This window comes from Clinocottus analis, unplaced genomic scaffold (genome assembly GCF_023055335.1).
Source record: "Clinocottus analis isolate CAN_PGR_092001 unplaced genomic scaffold, fCliAna1.0.p SCAF_4, whole genome shotgun sequence".
Lineage (NCBI taxonomy): Eukaryota > Metazoa > Chordata > Actinopteri > Perciformes > Cottidae > Clinocottus > Clinocottus analis.
In genome coordinates this window covers 15,761,231-15,778,255 of record NW_027176153.1, presented here as the reverse complement: position 1 = coordinate 15,778,255, position 17,025 = coordinate 15,761,231, and the positions used below count along the sequence as shown (strand labels likewise).

At 41.5% G+C, this 17,025-nt stretch overlaps 2 protein-coding genes across 5 annotated transcripts; one reads left to right on the top strand and one right to left on the bottom strand.

The window, feature by feature from the left end:
* The first annotated feature begins 80 nt into the window (after positions 1–80).
* Positions 81–11,067, top strand: srpk1a (SRSF protein kinase 1a). Of its 4 annotated transcripts, none has more exons than XM_068597331.1 (17): positions 81–149; positions 780–834; positions 3,722–3,849; positions 4,030–4,138; positions 4,269–4,356; positions 4,671–4,758; positions 5,125–5,231; positions 5,690–5,855; positions 5,936–5,961; positions 6,090–6,315; positions 6,400–6,765; positions 6,935–7,035; positions 7,284–7,391; positions 7,563–7,632; positions 8,574–8,666; positions 9,279–9,368; positions 9,706–11,067. In XM_068597331.1, the coding sequence occupies exons 1-17, from the start codon at positions 137–139 to the stop codon at positions 9,888–9,890; spliced, it is 2,019 nt and encodes a 672-aa protein (XP_068453432.1). In that variant the 5' UTR covers positions 81–136; the 3' UTR covers positions 9,891–11,067. The 4 variants fall into 4 exon arrangements, with proteins under 4 accessions (XP_068453432.1, XP_068453435.1, XP_068453434.1 ...); XM_068597332.1 differs by lacking the exon at positions 81–149 and adding an exon at positions 488–572; XM_068597334.1 differs by lacking the exon at positions 8,574–8,666.
* Positions 11,068–11,981: 914 nt separating this feature from the next.
* On the bottom strand, positions 11,982–14,870 carry lhfpl5b (LHFPL tetraspan subfamily member 5b). The gene is made up of 2 exons (XM_068598249.1): positions 14,459–14,870; positions 11,982–12,238 (listed from the first exon to the last, which is right to left on the bottom strand). Exons 1-2 carry the CDS (start codon positions 14,865–14,867, stop codon positions 11,982–11,984), a joined length of 666 nt encoding a protein of 221 aa, XP_068454350.1. The 5' UTR covers positions 14,868–14,870.
* Positions 14,871–17,025: the final 2,155 nt, after the last annotated feature.

Genomic DNA, 17,025 nt, shown 5'->3' with positions numbered 1-17,025 from the left:
AAAATAAAATGGTTCGGTGCTCAGGTGGAGACATCACTTGGGAAGCTCCCCCCTTGAGTACACGAGCCAGTGCGCATGCGCGGAACATTCGATCGTTGGTGCTGTAGCTAAGGGCTAAGCTACGGATCCAGCCAACATGGAGAGAAAAGGTAAATCTTTACACCAGCGCGAACCGTGTGAGTGATGTTATTCCGTGTGTGAGTGTTGACACCTCGGTGGATGTTCCTCTTCGTTTGCATATGTAAAGTGTAGCCGCATACATTCAGAGGGCGGTTTAATTGAACGCGTCTGTCACGCACTGTTGAGCTACGTTAGCTCTCTGGACGTTAGCTTCACTGGGACATGCCAGGATTATGTCGCTGCGTTTAGCTTTTCTAGCTCTTTCCTTTCCACGCACAGCCCAAAGCACTCACACCAGCAACCGGCCGTATGTGTGCATCGACCAGACGGCGGAGTGACTTCATGTCACGCTGCCGCTGGTCCGTGAGCAGAAATAGCCGAGTGATGCCCGTCAGCTAGCTCAACGGCAGACCCCTCATCCAGCCGGGGGGACCGACACATGCACCTGAAATGTGATTTAACTCGATATTAGTTGTTGCAAATACGGCATACTACGGTGCATGATGACCGAGTTCATGAGCTGCAGGGTGGGAAGACGCTAGTTGTGTCCTCCGCCTCAGACAGTGTTAATCTGTTTTTTTTTTTGTCTGAGTGTCAAGGAGACAACAAACGGCAAGCAGACAATGGCGAGATAATTGGTCACTTGTTTCTTTTGACAGTTCTGGCACTCCAGGCGAGGAAGAAGAGGGGGAAAGCAAAGAAGACCAGCAAAAAGTGAGTTATTTTTAAATACCCCGTTTTAAACTCTTTAATTGACAGTACATGACACCATCACGCATTCATTGTGTTCGTTCAGTCAGAGGTGGTTGGTTGTTTAATTTTGAACGTGCAGTTCATGGTCCAGAGGTTCAGATTTAACCTCACACAAAGGTCCTTCACTGCATGCTTGCACTTTTATTTTTGGTCTGTGCAATCCAATGATCAAATAGTGTAAGACTAATTCACATATTGGATCATCACACTAAGTTGGTTTAGCTTTCCATATTTGCATGGGGTTCAAGTGAGGGCATTGGCATCTTTCGTTTGGGCTCATTTTAAATGAGCTATAAGTTGTAAGCTATCCGTATAGAATGTGCTGTATGTAGTGCCCGAAATAAGACACACCCGAAGGCCATGTCCTACGACAAAAATAGTTCATGAATGATTGTATTAAGATAATGTAAAAATCAGGCCTCAAAATATACTACTCAAGCGTTGATCTCGACTGATTGTTTTGATGCACCTCACAATTTACTAATCATGTCATCAGTGGCAGCCTCCGTAGTGTTGCATAACTGCCTGGGCTATATTTAAAACCAGAGAATGAAGAAGCCCACATCAGCCCGCCGAAGCATGGTGATACACTGAAAACGGCACTATTGCACACTCTAAACCCCTGACAGTGTTATCTTTGTGGCTGAAACAGGCATGTCCATCAAGTAGAATAATCATATATTACTAAAAAGCAAAATTTAACTTAAAACGGTGTAGTTGCACGCCATGGTTATGCTTGCATGCTGAGCACCATGTCTATAGAGGAGCACCAACACTTCAGTCAAAGACATGGCACACTACAGAACCTATAGTTCTGAATCAGTGGTCAAATATTCGTTTAATTTAAGCCTCTTAGGGAAAACGTACATCAGAGGAACTTGAATATTCAATGCTCGGTTTCCTTCTCAACAAAATTGATGAGCACCAGCAAAAAAAGAGCATTTACCTAATATGAGAGCAGCCATGTATTTCTTTTTCTTTCATAAAAAATCTAGTAATAATTTTTTTCTGGTTTCACAATTAAGTAACAATATTCCTGCCTTTATCCATTCTTCAATAGTCATGAATGAAGAGCTGTGAATAAGTAGGATAATTGACATTATTACCAATTTTGTTTGTCTCCTACAAATGTTACATTAAGTATGCAATAATATAAAAATAGTCAATTCATTTCAAATGGAGAAACAACACTTAAAATTCAATTCAAATAGCTTAGTAATTAAAAGCAGCTGTTTGTTCTTTCATTGGGTGCACAAGCCTGCTTTTAAACCTATTTGCTTCAAATAACCTTGTCAGGCACAAAAAGTAGGTTGCAGATTATGTGAGAAACAGCGGCTTATTTGTGAGACACTACAGACGAGTTTGGGAATTTATATGAATGTGATCTCAGCTCTCTTGTCTTCCATGGTGATGAACTGCTATAATCTGCTTTGAGGACGAAGTCACATCAGACTTTTTGGCTTTCAGGTTATTATCAGGAATTTAACTATTGTTAAACACAGATTATAGAATGTACAAAGTACTTATTGCCAGATTTATTTTTATTACCGTATCAAATTACTGAATATGTTGTTGTGCAGCCAGTGCTGTGAATGGAGAGGTTTACTTCTTAACCTGATCATTCTTCTTACACATTTGTCTTGATTGTGTTTGGTTGGAAGGCCAGAATCGCTATATTTCTATTTCAAGAGTTGTACAACTAAATTAATATATTTAGTCATTAAATTATATGTTAATCTCATAAAAAATTGATATATCCTCTTCTGGAGATCATTATATATTACAATTATACGCATTTACCTCCTGTTGTTCAGTGATGTGCAAAACACTTGTAACCACAGATTTGAAAGAATCCATATATATATATATATATATATATATACTAAACTTATAATAATAATTTTTGCATATCAGCTTATTTTCTCATTGCACAATGTCTCTTGTCTGTGCACTGCCGCGGTTTTGTTATAACGAAATGTCACGAGTTGGTTGTTGATACGGACAACATGCATTGTCGATGACCCGACGGGGTTGGGCTTGTCAAGTCGGTCAGCCAGGATGCACATCATCGCAAGGCACTGCTCCACGGAGTGTCCACGTGGACTCCGGCAGGGAGCGGCTCTGCGGGTTGGGTGTCCGCTGCTCAGTGGGTCCACTCCAAGTGGACTGTATGAACGCGCCGTGTATTGAGTGGTTTTGGAGCAGTGCGACTCCACACCCGTGGACCCGACCTGCGGAGATGCTCCCCACCGGGGGGTGCACACGCACACACAATAAATTATGTATAATCATTTTTTTGTGTGTGAAAATAATAATCGGCTGCTCTATTATGTTTTAGAAACGGTTACCTGTAATGCATTAAACAGGATTGGGGTGTGGTTAAGGTTTGAAGGTGGAGGAAAAAAAAAAGATAACTGTTATCTCTTTAAAAGAGAGAATTTGCCGCGGTTAAGAATTGAGGTTTATACTTAGGTTTATTCAGTGAGAGTAACTACACAAACACTGTTGATGCAGCTTATGACATGCGTCCTTTCCTCCCTTATGGCTGGTTGACGTAGAACACATCACCGGTGCGGGTGCGCCAGCTCTGGAAAGATGCCACAGACTCCAGAACAAAGACACCAGAACACTGCAAAATACAGAAAGCATTCCCTGTCAGTGATGTGCTTAATTAGCATTGTGTGAACTTGTTTGGCAAGGGCTTTACTTAAACAGACTTTCAACAATAAGTACAATTCATGCTCTACAGCTTTACAAGACTTCTGTTCCCAGGCAGAACATACTATGTGCGGTACTCTGTTCATAAAGGAGTCTAAGATGCTGGGTTTGCATGTGTTTGCCCCATCAGGCAACCAATGAATTCCAGAGCTCGCCAGCATCGCCAGCAAGAAGCCTCGCCTCAGGAACCCGAGGAACCTGAGGAGATCCTCGGCTCTGATGATGAGGAGCAGGAGGACCCCAACGACTACTGCAAAGGTAAGTCCCGTCTTATTCAGCATGCAAAAGTGTTTGCACTGTTTACATTTAACAAACTTCCAGTGTATTGCTTTAATTTATCAAAGATACCCTGTTAAGATATTTGTGTGACAGTCAGAATAAAAATAGTATTTTATTAGTTCATTGACTGTATTCAACATGCATTTTCAACTCTTCTAGGTGGCTACCACCATGTGAAAGTAGGAGACCTTTACAATGGAAAATACCACGTAATCCGGAAACTGGGCTGGGGACACTTCTCCACCGTTTGGCTCGCCTGGGACATCCAGTACGAGAGCAACTTTACTGCATATTCTTAGTGCACTGTTTTATTTTTGAGGCCTGAAGTTGGATACAGATTCAGTTGCAGCTGACTCGGTGCTTCCTGTTAGCGAACATTACTTGCTCTGTGGTTGCAGGGTGAAGAGGTTTGTTGCAATGAAGGTGGTGAAGAGTGCGGAGCATTACACAGAGACAGCTGTCGATGAGATCAAACTCCTCAGATCCGTGAGTGAATATGTTTTTTTTCACACCAAAGATTTTGAGTTCAAATTGGAAGGCAGATTAAATGGTACAGATCAATGTTGACACAGTGATCACAGTTCATGATAACATGCATAACACGAGGACAACAGAGTCTTTCTTGGGGTGAAAACATTAGACTTACAATACTGTGTCACAACAGTCAGCGTATATGTTTAAGTAGGACTACATGACTTCAGATAGAGACATGCATGCTGACACTGTATCGGTCCAGTCTAACATTAGTAATCGTGAGTCCTGATTGTTTGGATTGCGCTGTTCTGTTTATTTGTTCTCAGGTGAGAAACTCAGACCCCGATGACCCCAACCGGGAGATGGTGGTCCAAATGGTAGATGACTTCAAGATCTCTGGTATCAATGGAACCCGTATCCTTTCAATCCAGATAGTGGAAATGCTTCCAGGTCTTTTTTTAATTCATTCCTTCTGGAAAGATTAAAGCCTGTTAATTCTTTAAAAAAAATTCTCTGACTGGTCGGGATCATAGTTTTTTACTGAAAGGAGTAAGCTGAGTAAGATCCCCTGATGGCCACAGAGAGCGCTGCAGCTGAAATATGACACTTCCAAACCACACTCCCTGGTGTTTGCACTCTCTTTATTCTGTGTAATAAATGCTAATGATCATCTTGCAGGTGAATGACCACAAGGCCTCAGCATGTTTCAGTAATCGTTTTTTCTTGTTATGGGTTTTCATTTTAGATAACTTGTTTTATCTTAACTGCTGTGATCTTCAGATGTCTGCATGGTGTTTGAGGTGTTGGGGCATCACTTATTAAAGTGGATAATAAAGTCTAATTATCAAGGGCTGCCCCTGCCGTGTGTGAAGAGCATCATAAGACAGGTAACATTAGACCCACAGTGTCACACATTTTGTATGCTGACTGACTGCTGATGCCGGTTCAGTTGTAGCTTCCAATCATTTACATAAACCAGGTAGCCTTTAGGGTGTGACAAGTGGAAACCTGTTAGGGCGTAGGATTTTGTGGTTGCATAATTTATTTTTTTAGCCAAGGAGCTTTTGTTGTGACCGATTCAACAATGTTGATGTAGACTTTGCCACTAAGTATTGCTCTTATTTATGCTTTTTAAAATGTTTTTTGTCAAGTCTTTGATTTCATTTTAGGTTTTTGAAGTTCTTTGTTCCCATAAGGCACACGTGTGCATCAGCATTTTAGTCTATATGTTTCAACTTTGTGAAAAAAATGCATATATTTTTAAAAGATTTTATTTTTGATCAGTTAATAAATACAGTGAAGCTTTTACAATCAGTCATTTTTTTCCCATTCATTATTTTTTCAGGTACTCCAAGGCCTGGATTACCTGCACACAAAGTGTCAGATCATCCACACAGACATAAAGCCAGAGAATATCCTGATGAGTGTTGACGAGCCTTATGTCCGGAAGCTCGCAGCTGAAGCTACAGAGTGGCAGAGGGCTGGAGCCCCGCCTCCCTCTGGTTCAGCAAGTAGGAGACAAACACTTGTTCATATGCACATTCATGAGCTCCTGTGGTTTGTTTGTACTCATCTGATGTTTTCTTTTCAGTAAGCACAGCACCTGCTCCAAAACAGGTACAGCCCTCTTCATTATTTACTGTTTGGGTAGAATGTCAGCCACCCACATTTTCAGCATAACACACATTTAAAGCAAACCCACAACAATGTGTTTATCCATGAGCACTATCGTGTTTCTCTGACAGACGGTAAAAATGTCCAAGAACAAGAAGAAGAAGTTAAAAAAGAAGCAGAAGCGTCAGGCAGAGCTGCTGGAAAAGTGCATCCTGGACCTCGAGGAAATGGAAAAGACCACAGAGACACGAGAGGATGAAGAAGATGAAGATGAGGATCCAGAGTCTCCAAAGGGACGAGCCTGCGCTCCACTCAGACGGGTGTCTATTCTGGACCTGGAAGATGAGGAAACAGAGGGTAAGAAGTTGCGATTTCGAGACCCTAATAAAATCCTTGGTATAAGTAATTTTCAAAGACATTTTTATTTCGTGATACTTTCAGAGAGCAATTTGAATGCAGATTTCATGAGGGTGGGACCAGAGAGGCTGTTGGAGTTCATCTCTAATGGCCATGTGGAGGCGGACCAGAGACAGTCCCAGTGGAGGGACGAAGACCAACACAATGGCAACACAGAGCCCGCAGAGAAATGCGCCATTCAGGAGGAGCAACAGGCGGAGTCCCCAGTTCACCTCATCTGCAACGGCGTGGACTCGGCAGATCTCAAAGAGCTGGACACTGAAACTGAAGGCGATGGTGTTCACAACAGTGGAGTAATGGAGAGACACCTTCCTGTTGGGCTGGACGAGGGAGAGCTGGAGCAAAGCATTTTGCAGGGCCAGGGGGAGGATGGACCCGACAGCCTGGACGGTCAGTCAGCCAAAATCAGTACATCTCGTAACTGCAAAGAGTTTCTTTTTGGTACCTCTATGCTCTGAATGGGCTGCTTTGGAAATCCATGTGAACATTAACTGTTAAGCTCTTTTATTAGAGGTTTTTCCATTCTTGTCTCTTTCTCCCTCTCTCTGCTCTGTTATAGGCAAGCTGACAGCAGGATCCCTGCTAGTTAACCCCCTTGAGCCACTCAATTCAGACAAGATCAAGGTCAAGATTGCAGACTTGGGAAATGCTTGCTGGGTGGTGAGTAGCCTGCTAATGACCTGATGGATTTACTGATTAGGGATGAAGCCTCCAGCTCGGGACACATGCAGTGTCATCTCGCTACCAAAAGTAGAAAATACTTAAATTTTCCGTCACATTGTTTAATTTGTTGTATTGAATTAAGTTTTGAAATTGTATTGTAGATGAAGTTGGATACACTCGTCCTCGGCTTTGTAACTGCCGTATATTTTGGAATTCATTTTAAGGATTTGTTTCTCTCCTCTCAGAACAAGCACTTTACAGAAGACATCCAGACACGGCAGTACCGGTCCTTAGAGGTGCTCATCGGTGCTGGATACAGCACACCGGCCGACGTCTGGAGCACAGCTTGCATGGTGAGGGATTGTACTGACAACTGGCAACCAACACACTGTATCAAAACCAAAGAAAAGAAAACATCCAATTTACCTTGAGGTGTTATGAGTGTGCAGCAGGTGGAGCTCGGGAGTAAATCCCATCAAAGTGTTTCCTTTTCTGTGTTCATAAGGATTTTGTTGTCTCCTCAGGCCTTTGAGCTCGCCACAGGAGACTACTTGTTTGAACCACATTCTGGGGAGGATTATTCCAGGGATGAAGGTATTGCTGGGACTTCCTCTTCCTCGCTTTCTACACTTGCATCTGCATAGAATCATCCTTAATACATATTTAATAGTATTTTCGACATATATGCTTCATTGGTAAGAGACTTGTCATTGGTGGCAACTTTTAACAGTTATTGCTACTGTGAAAAGCTTCATGATATTGTTTATGAAATTGGCCCTTATTGTTTTTTATTGACATTATTAATCATTTAAAGTTTTGAGTTAGCGTAAATAATTGCAGTGCACATTGCTTAATTCTCCACAATGCTAACACTTAAACGAGGTACTCCATTACAGTGATTTCAAATAGTCACACATTTAGAGGATATGTAGATCTGTTAATGAGTACCAACATTCCTGTGTTTATTTCCTCGAACACCTGGAACCACTTTTGCTGCACTGGAGACGAGGCCATCTCTGATTTCCTTGTTCCTCTTCATCTCATTCTCTCGCAAAGTGTCATTGTTCTCGTCCTCATGCTTTACGTAAATGTCGGCCTGCTGCTTAGCTTGAGGGTTTTGTACTGACTCGATGTTGTTGCAGCATGTCAGGTATGTGCTTAGGTTCAACCCTCCGTTTATTGGTACATGCCCAGCAGCTGTGAATCGGCTTCCCCACCTACAGCTGCTGTACAAGTTTTAGTGTGTATGCCTTTGATGGCTGTGCTTTAAGTCTTATACTCAGTCTGATTCATTCTTCGCGGTTGGTTGTTTTTTTCGAAAATGAAAGTGAATGGCTTCATGAATTCAAATGGTTGAAGCTTTTCATGTAAAAAATAATATAAACTTCCCATACTTATGCTTCTTGTAATACAAGGCTGTGATCATCCATTGTTTCTAATAACTTGTTCCACATGAACGTTTGCCATCCCTTCTCCAAACTGTTGCCCTCTGACTCTCTATCTCTCCTCTCCCCTCTGATGTGCCTCATTTCCAGACCATCTTGCTCTCATGATTGAGTTGCTCGGTAAAATCCCTCGTCACTATGCTCTGAGTGGGAAATACTCACAGGAATACTTCACCAAGAGAGGTATGCCACCTCTCTGTCTGTGGCTCGCTCTGGTAACGGTGGATGGGAGGAGGAAGGATCCTGCGCTCGGCACATTCAGAGCTACCAAAGTAGTTGGTGTATGCAGACCAGTGGACAAAAGAATGAATACAGGCCAATTAATTTATGTTACTTTGAACAGTGCCATCAGACATTGACTCATTCAGCGCCTCCTTAGTTGTAGCCAGATGACTTGGCTGTATACTTGATACTGTATTGACGACTGTCGGGAGAATAATGTCCGGATTGTTAGTTGGCTGGTCAAATTTCTTAAAAGAGTATTGATTCCACCCTTGATAATTTTGTTCATAACCATCCAGTGTCTGACTGCCGTGACAAAACTCAAGCTATTGACATGGAGCTGGAAGAAGTTTAAAAACCATCCAGCTCTTGTAATGTCTGGTGGCCATTTTCATAGAGTGATTTCAAGCTGCAGGTGTGTGCACCCTGACCTCTGGTACAGTCTGACCTCGCTCCTCCTCAGTCCTCCACCCACACACCCAGAGTGGGCCTCTGCCTGGGACACTGTCTGACGAATCTGTTGTTTGTCTTGTCTGTCTTGTCCCTCTCCTCTTGCAAACGTCTGCCGTGTAGACCATATAGCGCTGGTAATTGAGCTGCTGGGGAGTGTCCCACGCAAACTCATGACTGGCAAATATTCCAAGGATTTTTTCACCAAGAAAGGTAAAACAAAGACCCACCAGTGTCGAGATTAGAAGAGGTTTTCTTTCTGTCGTTTAAATCATGCCTTAGAGCTTCTGCTAAGGTTTTTTACGGAGCTGTTTTATGAAATTCAAACTTTTCTTGTTAAAAACGTTTCCAACATTATGTATTATTTTACAAATATTTTCTGTTTTGAAAATCCGTTTCACAGTTGTTGAAGTAAAAATATTGAATGTATCTCATATTTTGAGGTTTGAATATGTGTTCACAGACTTCTCCTTGTTAGTGAATTTACAGATGAGATATTGCTCTGCTGTATTCCTGCACGACCCTCTGATGCAGCGCTGTCTGTCTGCAGGTGATTTGAAACACATCACCAAGCTGAAGCCGTGGGGCTTGCTGGAGGTGCTGGTGGACAAGTACGAGTGGCCCCGTGAAGAAGCAGAGTGCTTCACGGACTTCCTGCTTCCCATGCTGGATCTGATCCCAGAGAAGAGAGCGACCGCTGCAGAGTGCTTGCGTCACCCCTGGCTCACCCTCTAGTGGAGACTTCCAGCCATGGCACCTTCCTTCCCTCCCACTCTCTCCAGAGACTGCAACAGATCACTTTCCAATTTGGGCATATCAGATGAATATTTATTTCTCTTTTTTTTTTCTTTTTTTTTTTTGTTTCGTTGGTTTGGATTTCTTATGTTCTTATTGAACTGATGCTTCTCTGTATGTTTGCTTTGTATTTGTTGGTTCTTCTCTCAGTGTGATGACGTCAGGAATCCAGTGGTTTATATTACTTTGTGGTTATGTTGGCTCCAATCGGCTCCGTTCACCCGACTAAGCAAACCTGTTATTGTACTGCTAGTGACTCATCCTTGTTTGTTACACTCCTGCACTAAACAAATTAAGGATATGTAGCCTTTCTTGGTCATTCTGTCCCCTTTAGAAGAATCCGCTAATACTTCTTTTCTCGTGCATTTTCATTAGAGCAGTGTTTTTTTAAAAATATTTTATCTTATATTAAACATGTAAGGTAAACATTTCGTATTTGTAAAGTAGGCTTAGCAAGTTGCACACTGGGCTGACATGTACACTGACTGTGGTAATATTCACAGCATTTCTCCAGATAGTTTCTAATAGACATCCACTGTCTGATATTGTAGTTCATATTATTTAGCCATAACAAATCTGTTGTCATCTGGTACTTAGTGTGGTTAGTGAATTATAATAAATGAGGTCTTTCATTCTCATAGGAGGCTGGTATTCTTATACAAATCAGGAATCTGTTTGGGAGGTTTCAACAAGACATGTTAGGAAGCCGTAGTCAAAAGGAGAAAAAAGAGTGAAAATAAACTGTATATATCTGTACCAAAGAGTTTGCCTTTATGTATATTACAGTTATGTACAGTTTTTAACAAATCTTATATCTTAGCTAAAGTTATTTAGCTGGGTAGCTGTGTTTTAATAAAGTGTATGGAAGATGTGTTGGAGCTCGGTTGTTTGTATGGCCAACTGTTCAAAAATGTCTGTTTTTACCAACAAAATGGTGAGATCTGATGTTAAGTAATGGCGTCCCTAATTGATCATATCAAAATTACCTATGTATCTATTGAGCCTAGGTAACAACAAAATGTACATCAGTGTCAGATTCAAGAACATGAACTTTGTGTAAGCTGTTAATTTACAGAAACCCACCATACAATAAAAACAGATGTACATACGATGCAAAGTGGCTGTGTCGAGCTTGTTTCTGAGTTTATTAGGTCTTTGACATCAGCTCCAGAATTGAAACTCTTTTATTGCTAGGGTTGTGAAGCAGGAAGGGGCTGCTACCTTTCAATTCACCCCAGGCCACAACTACTAGTCAGGTGAGCGCTTTGACCCGAACGACATTGTGACAGTCAGGATGCTTGTTCATCTTAATCACTCCTGAAGGTCCACGTTCATCACGGGTTTTCTGTAAAAGAGGGAAAACATTCTTTTGGATATCTTTATTTTTATGGGTTTAAAACATTGGGCCTTTTGTTTCCTGCTCGATGGGTTGCAACGTACATGATTTACCAATCCAATCTGCTAACATTGACAACGTAAGATTTTAATGTCTTTACTAGTATTTAAGATAAATGTGTGCATTTGTTGTATTATGTTGAAAATGTGAATGAAATGGGATACAGGAAGTAAGAAACATACAGTAAATCATCCTTGTTTAGCATTTCATAATGTTTTATGGTTGTGAATTTATACACTTTTAATTAAACTAATCAGGAAATGCATGGGATGTAAACATGTATGTACTGTATAGTTGTATTTATATATCCTTCGCTGTGATATTTGTGAAAATACAAGACTCCAGGAGTGGCAGAGTGAAAAGGAAAGTGTAAGCTTTAAATCACGTCACAGTATGAAAGGTGTAAATAATAAAATGAGTGATGGCTGAATTCCGTTAACATGTAGCTGCTTCAGTTTTAGCGTCCTGGCATTGTGGACGCCGGCTCATCGTCCCAACATTACGGCTTGACAAACACGAATGCTTTTCCTTCCATGACAAGTCAAAATGTCTTCTGGGAAAAAGGCCTACGACCACAACGCAAGCTCAAGAGCAGAAGTGGTTATACTTCCTGCTTTGCTACATGCCAGCCACCTTCATCCGTTCTCATTACCTGCTCCTCCCTCCACCTCAAAGTCTTCCGACAGCAGTTTGTCCTGACGGTTGCCGAGAGTGAAGGACAGAAATGCCAGGAGGAGGGCGTCCAGGATGCTGATGATGGCCAGGATGTAGGCCCAGCGCACCGTGCAGTTCCCCAGGCTGTACTTATCCGTCCTCTGGCCACACATCCTCTTCACCTCCGGAGAGTCCCAGCCGTCCGGGTAGATCATGCAACCCATCACCATCAACACCGCTGGGGGGGGGAGACGGACACTGAAATGCTCAAGCCTTGAAATAATTACCCTCGTGTGCTGTTACTTTGCTGAGTAATTATAAGGGAGGTTCTTCTGAGCCACTGGTGCAAGATATGGCATGATGTAACCCCATAAAGGGCCCATGGTTTAATTTATTAATGGTGCAGCAGCAAAGGGTGCTCAGTGGGGCTGTTTGCATGATGCACTGCGATGAAAGTTCTCAAATGTTAAATGCTCTTCATCCGGTAAAGAGTCCTCTGGGTTTTTTGCCACAGTTCTTATGAAATTATAAATTAAAATCTGAAATTTGCAGATATGAGCATTCCAAAATTGTCAAGTTAAATAATGTGGTGCGATAACAAAATAGTTAGTCTAAAACTGTACTTACTTACTATTTACATTTTATTATGCCACTACATTTCTAGGGAAATATTACTTGTTCCTAGTTATTTTTTACGTTAAAACATATTCAGATGTCTATGACTTCTTAAATCAGTTAAATCAGAGACAAAAAGCTAATATTAGAGAGTATCTTATGACCTCTGAGGTATAGCTGGTGACCCTTTGGAGGGGCCTGACCCATATGTTGGAAACCATTAAAAGCGACCTGACTGTATCTAAATGCTGCTTACACATTGTGGCATCAGTATTAAAACGTTATTATGATAATATATTAGTCACATGGCACACATTTGCTGCAGAACAAGTACTTTTACCTTGGATTCTGTGAGTACATTAAAATTGATGCGATTTCTGATCATACTTTATTGTTTCTTTGGCTCTGGTGTGTTTCAGGTGGGAGTTTTGATCAGTTAACAACACAGCAACACCTGATCTTGTTACATGTAACCCATCCACCATCAGAGGTGTCAGAGTCTGGGCTGAAACGGGATCCTTTCTTGGCTTCCTCTGTGAAGAACAACACATCCAGTACAAACACACACCACGCATGAAACCTGAGAGGTGAGAAGATGAGTTTATCACACGCTCACAGTTTAGAGGGAACCGTTCAGAAGACTCATCCTTCACTGCTTTGATATTCAGGGGATGAACTTTGGTAAAGATGTGAAAGGTGTCTGTTGAAGATGTACTTCTTATGACAAAATTCAAAAACGCAGTCTTTATTTGAATAATTGGAAGTACAAACTAAAGCAACTATAAAGTTTGAAGATTAAGTTGTGGAGCTCCACGTATTTTGAAGTCAATGTCTCAATATCAACAATCTCATGATATTTTATGGGTTAGTGATTTAATCAGTATAGATGATATCCAGCCTCATACACAATAATAAATATTGATTTATGTTTCAGCTTCACTCAAATGTTCAATATCAGTTACGTGCTACAAAATAAAATGTGATAAAAATGTACCCTACAAAATAATACAACATGATTTTCTCTGTGGAATTTGAGGCCAAAGTATTGTAGTTCATTTTGTTGAAGAATGTTTATCTTTCTTTCCTTGGTATAAAAGTATGAATGCTATTTAAAACATACTACTTTAGTAAACATTCTGCCTTCAAAAAGTACTCACAGTAAGTATTATACTAGCCAAATGTACTTTTAACTGTCGAAAGTGTAAAAGTGATCAGCAGACTGGAGTCCAAGCTTTAACTGCTTAATATATATAATAATAATGAACGTTTTTATTCTCAAAATGGTAAAACGCCGAGATATTTCATTAGAAAAACATGTGTAAAATATACATTTTTGTCATTATCTGGATCTTCTTTTACATGAGACTGGATAAGACTTCAGGCTTTGGTTCCCATTGTGTTGTTTAGTTCATAAGTCCCATTTATAGTCACCTGCAGGCACATATTTGCCAATAAATGTTTAAGCGGAAATAAAAATCTTATATTTATTATTGTCGAACTTATATAACTCAGTATCAGCAGCACTTAAAGTTTTCGAGACTATTGAGGGAAAAAGCTTAAGAGTTTTTTCTTTCAAAAGATACCAAGAATTTACTCCAAATGGTTCAAGTATAGCTTGCAATTTACTTTGGGTTTTATTGAGGCGTTTTCTTTCTGAAAATGTTAATCGAACATGAACAGGTGTTGTTGCACACTCTAATCAACAACGTCTTATATATTTGACATAATGATCATACATGTAGCATGTGATATCTTAATCTGAACAGTATCTATCAAACAAACTGGACTCCCAGTACAATCTTAACCTCAGGGCAGCAGAAGCATCACGACCACTGCTCCTCACCTGAGGCCAGCTGCATCCACGCACAGATCTTGTAGACGTTCCCGGCGTTGCAGAAGAAAAACAAGCTGAAGCAGACCATCGTGGCCACGATCAGCAGCATCGAGGTCCCCACGAAGAACATGGCGGTCCTGAAGGCCGGTGAGGGGATGGAGGAGAAGTCCAGCACGCTGCCCTTGCAGGTGAGCTCCGATGTGAGCGCGTTGCCGATGCAGTAGTGGAAGAGGCCGAAGTAGCCGGCCTGCGGGGTGTTGACGCTGTCCCCGATCCAGAAGGGCTGGATGAAGACCACCATGGTGATGATGACGAAGCAGATGGTGAACACGGCCCACATTACGCCGACGGCTCGAGAGTTCCTCACATAGTTGGTGTGATAGATTTTAGCAGCCTCTCGGGCTGGCAGCAGGTCCATGTTGGCGAGAGTTTCTTGTCTTAAATGTTCCCTGTGTTAATTAAGTAAGTCCAAATCAATTCAGTCACGTTTTAAACTCAATCCACGTGTCCCGATGAGTCTTTTAAAAAAAACTCGCCACAACACACTAAACACGCGCTCGTCACTGCTGTGGCTGCTTTGCATTGAAATGCCTTGCTCAGGATTCAGCACCCCGGACAGCACCCTCACCTGTCTAATTAATGACAGGGCTCTGACGTCAGAGATTGACAGAAAGAGTAATACGATCACCATTGAAATACTTTTACAGTTTTCAAAACTACAGGAGGTACAAACAAGCATGTGCACAATCAAAACACAACATCTGTGTTATACAACCTGCAACCCTGTTCCCTTCCAAAATATTTGATCTAGATATTCACCCAAGTTTGCACAGGGAAAATAAATAAAAAAAAGGTTTGCATATTCCAACTTTTATTCATTTATTTCCAATTCAATATCGCTCCAACTGAATCTTTTTTATTGTCATGCTGCTTATCTGGAACTCATGCGAGTGACAGGAACACAATAAGGATTTTATTTTGATACATTCGACACAATCTCACTTGGATGTAGATGTTGACTGTTGTTGCAGATGGTGTTAGGAGTTCAGCAACAGGGAAGTCTGAGTCTGTAGAGGCCTGGAAATGGCACAGATGTGAAATCCAGACATGTGGGCAGCTTTAAATCACACAGCACAAATGTGTTTGCCAAAAGCAGCTGGTCTGTGCTGATTAATACTAAAGCAGAGATTTATCTCTCTTAGTCTGTTCAGGAGACTTTTTTCCTTTTAATTGCCCTTCTGTTGGCTGATTAGTAACCGTATTCAACACCAGAACACCAGATAGATATATTGAGCTGATCTGATTGCTGCAACACCACTTTCTAATTTCTCTTTCTTAACTGCTGGTGTGGTTTGACATACATTTAATCCGTGTCATTTAACTACAGCAACACATATGGTGTCACTCCTTGTATGTTTTCTTTTGTTGTGCCATATTCAGTTAAGGATGACGACCCTCGCTCGAGGCTGACAGAGGGCAGCCGGACCGAGCGAGCCACCATCTGTACCCTTCACCCTCCAGTCAGAGCTCATAACATGGAGCATGAAGGAGTCCTACGACACTCTGCTCTGTGTTGAGAAAAGTATTCAGGGGGGAGTGGTTGACCGGCGTCGCCACAGACTCCCTGACAGCTTTCCTGACGGCTCCCTGCAGCTCACGAGGGACAATCAGCTGCCGGTGGGGGGTAGCAGAGAGGGAAACATGAGATCTTCTGCCTTCTGAAAGACCGACAGAGAGAGAGCGAGAGAGAAAGGGAGAGAGAGAGAAAGGGATGAGATGGAGGGGAGACATCACAGCATAGATAAAAAGACTAATCAAACTCAGTCGAGGAGAAATGTGGGGGAGCTGCTTTTGAGTGCTACTCTAATGAGACGTAATCCCTGGTACATGTGACAGCCTCTGACGGTCTCGTCAAGATTTCCGTCAAGCCTGCTGTTCCTTTGAAGAAGAGATATGGTTGTGGATGCGGTGAACACAGAGCCAGGCACACATATACTCTCCACTTGTAGGAGGATTAACCTTGTTGTTTGTTTTTATTTGTTTTCTGACATAAAAAAAAACCTTGTTCCAGGCTTATTCTAAAGTAAAAGTAATGAAAGCCTGTAGTGATATGAGGGAATTAGTGAAATCCAAAGATCCACTTATGCTGCTCTCAGAGCTCATGGTTATGAATTAAAGATACATCTATGTCCATCTGTTTTCGACCTAGACCAGCGCTGCTGTGTTATGTCTCCTAAATGAAAATTAAATCAGATGTCTAGATTTTACACTCTTTTCCTCCCATCACACAGGGTCTGGCTTTAGTAGGAAGATAAAGATGTTTAACTGGGTTAACATTTCCTCACCTTATTGCTCATAGGCTCCTAAATATAATTAAAGTAGGATTCGTCTGTCACTTTCCTGAGGAGAATTAAACTTTGTTTGTGTTGGCTTTTGCAGTCATTTTATCGTCTGTCACTCCATAACTTTTTTATGCTTAATTTCACATTGTAAACAGCAGAGTCGCTTTTCAATTCTTCAAAAGAGTTTGTCTTTCTTCCACGAGGCAACCCAGCTCATTTCAGACAAAATTCAAA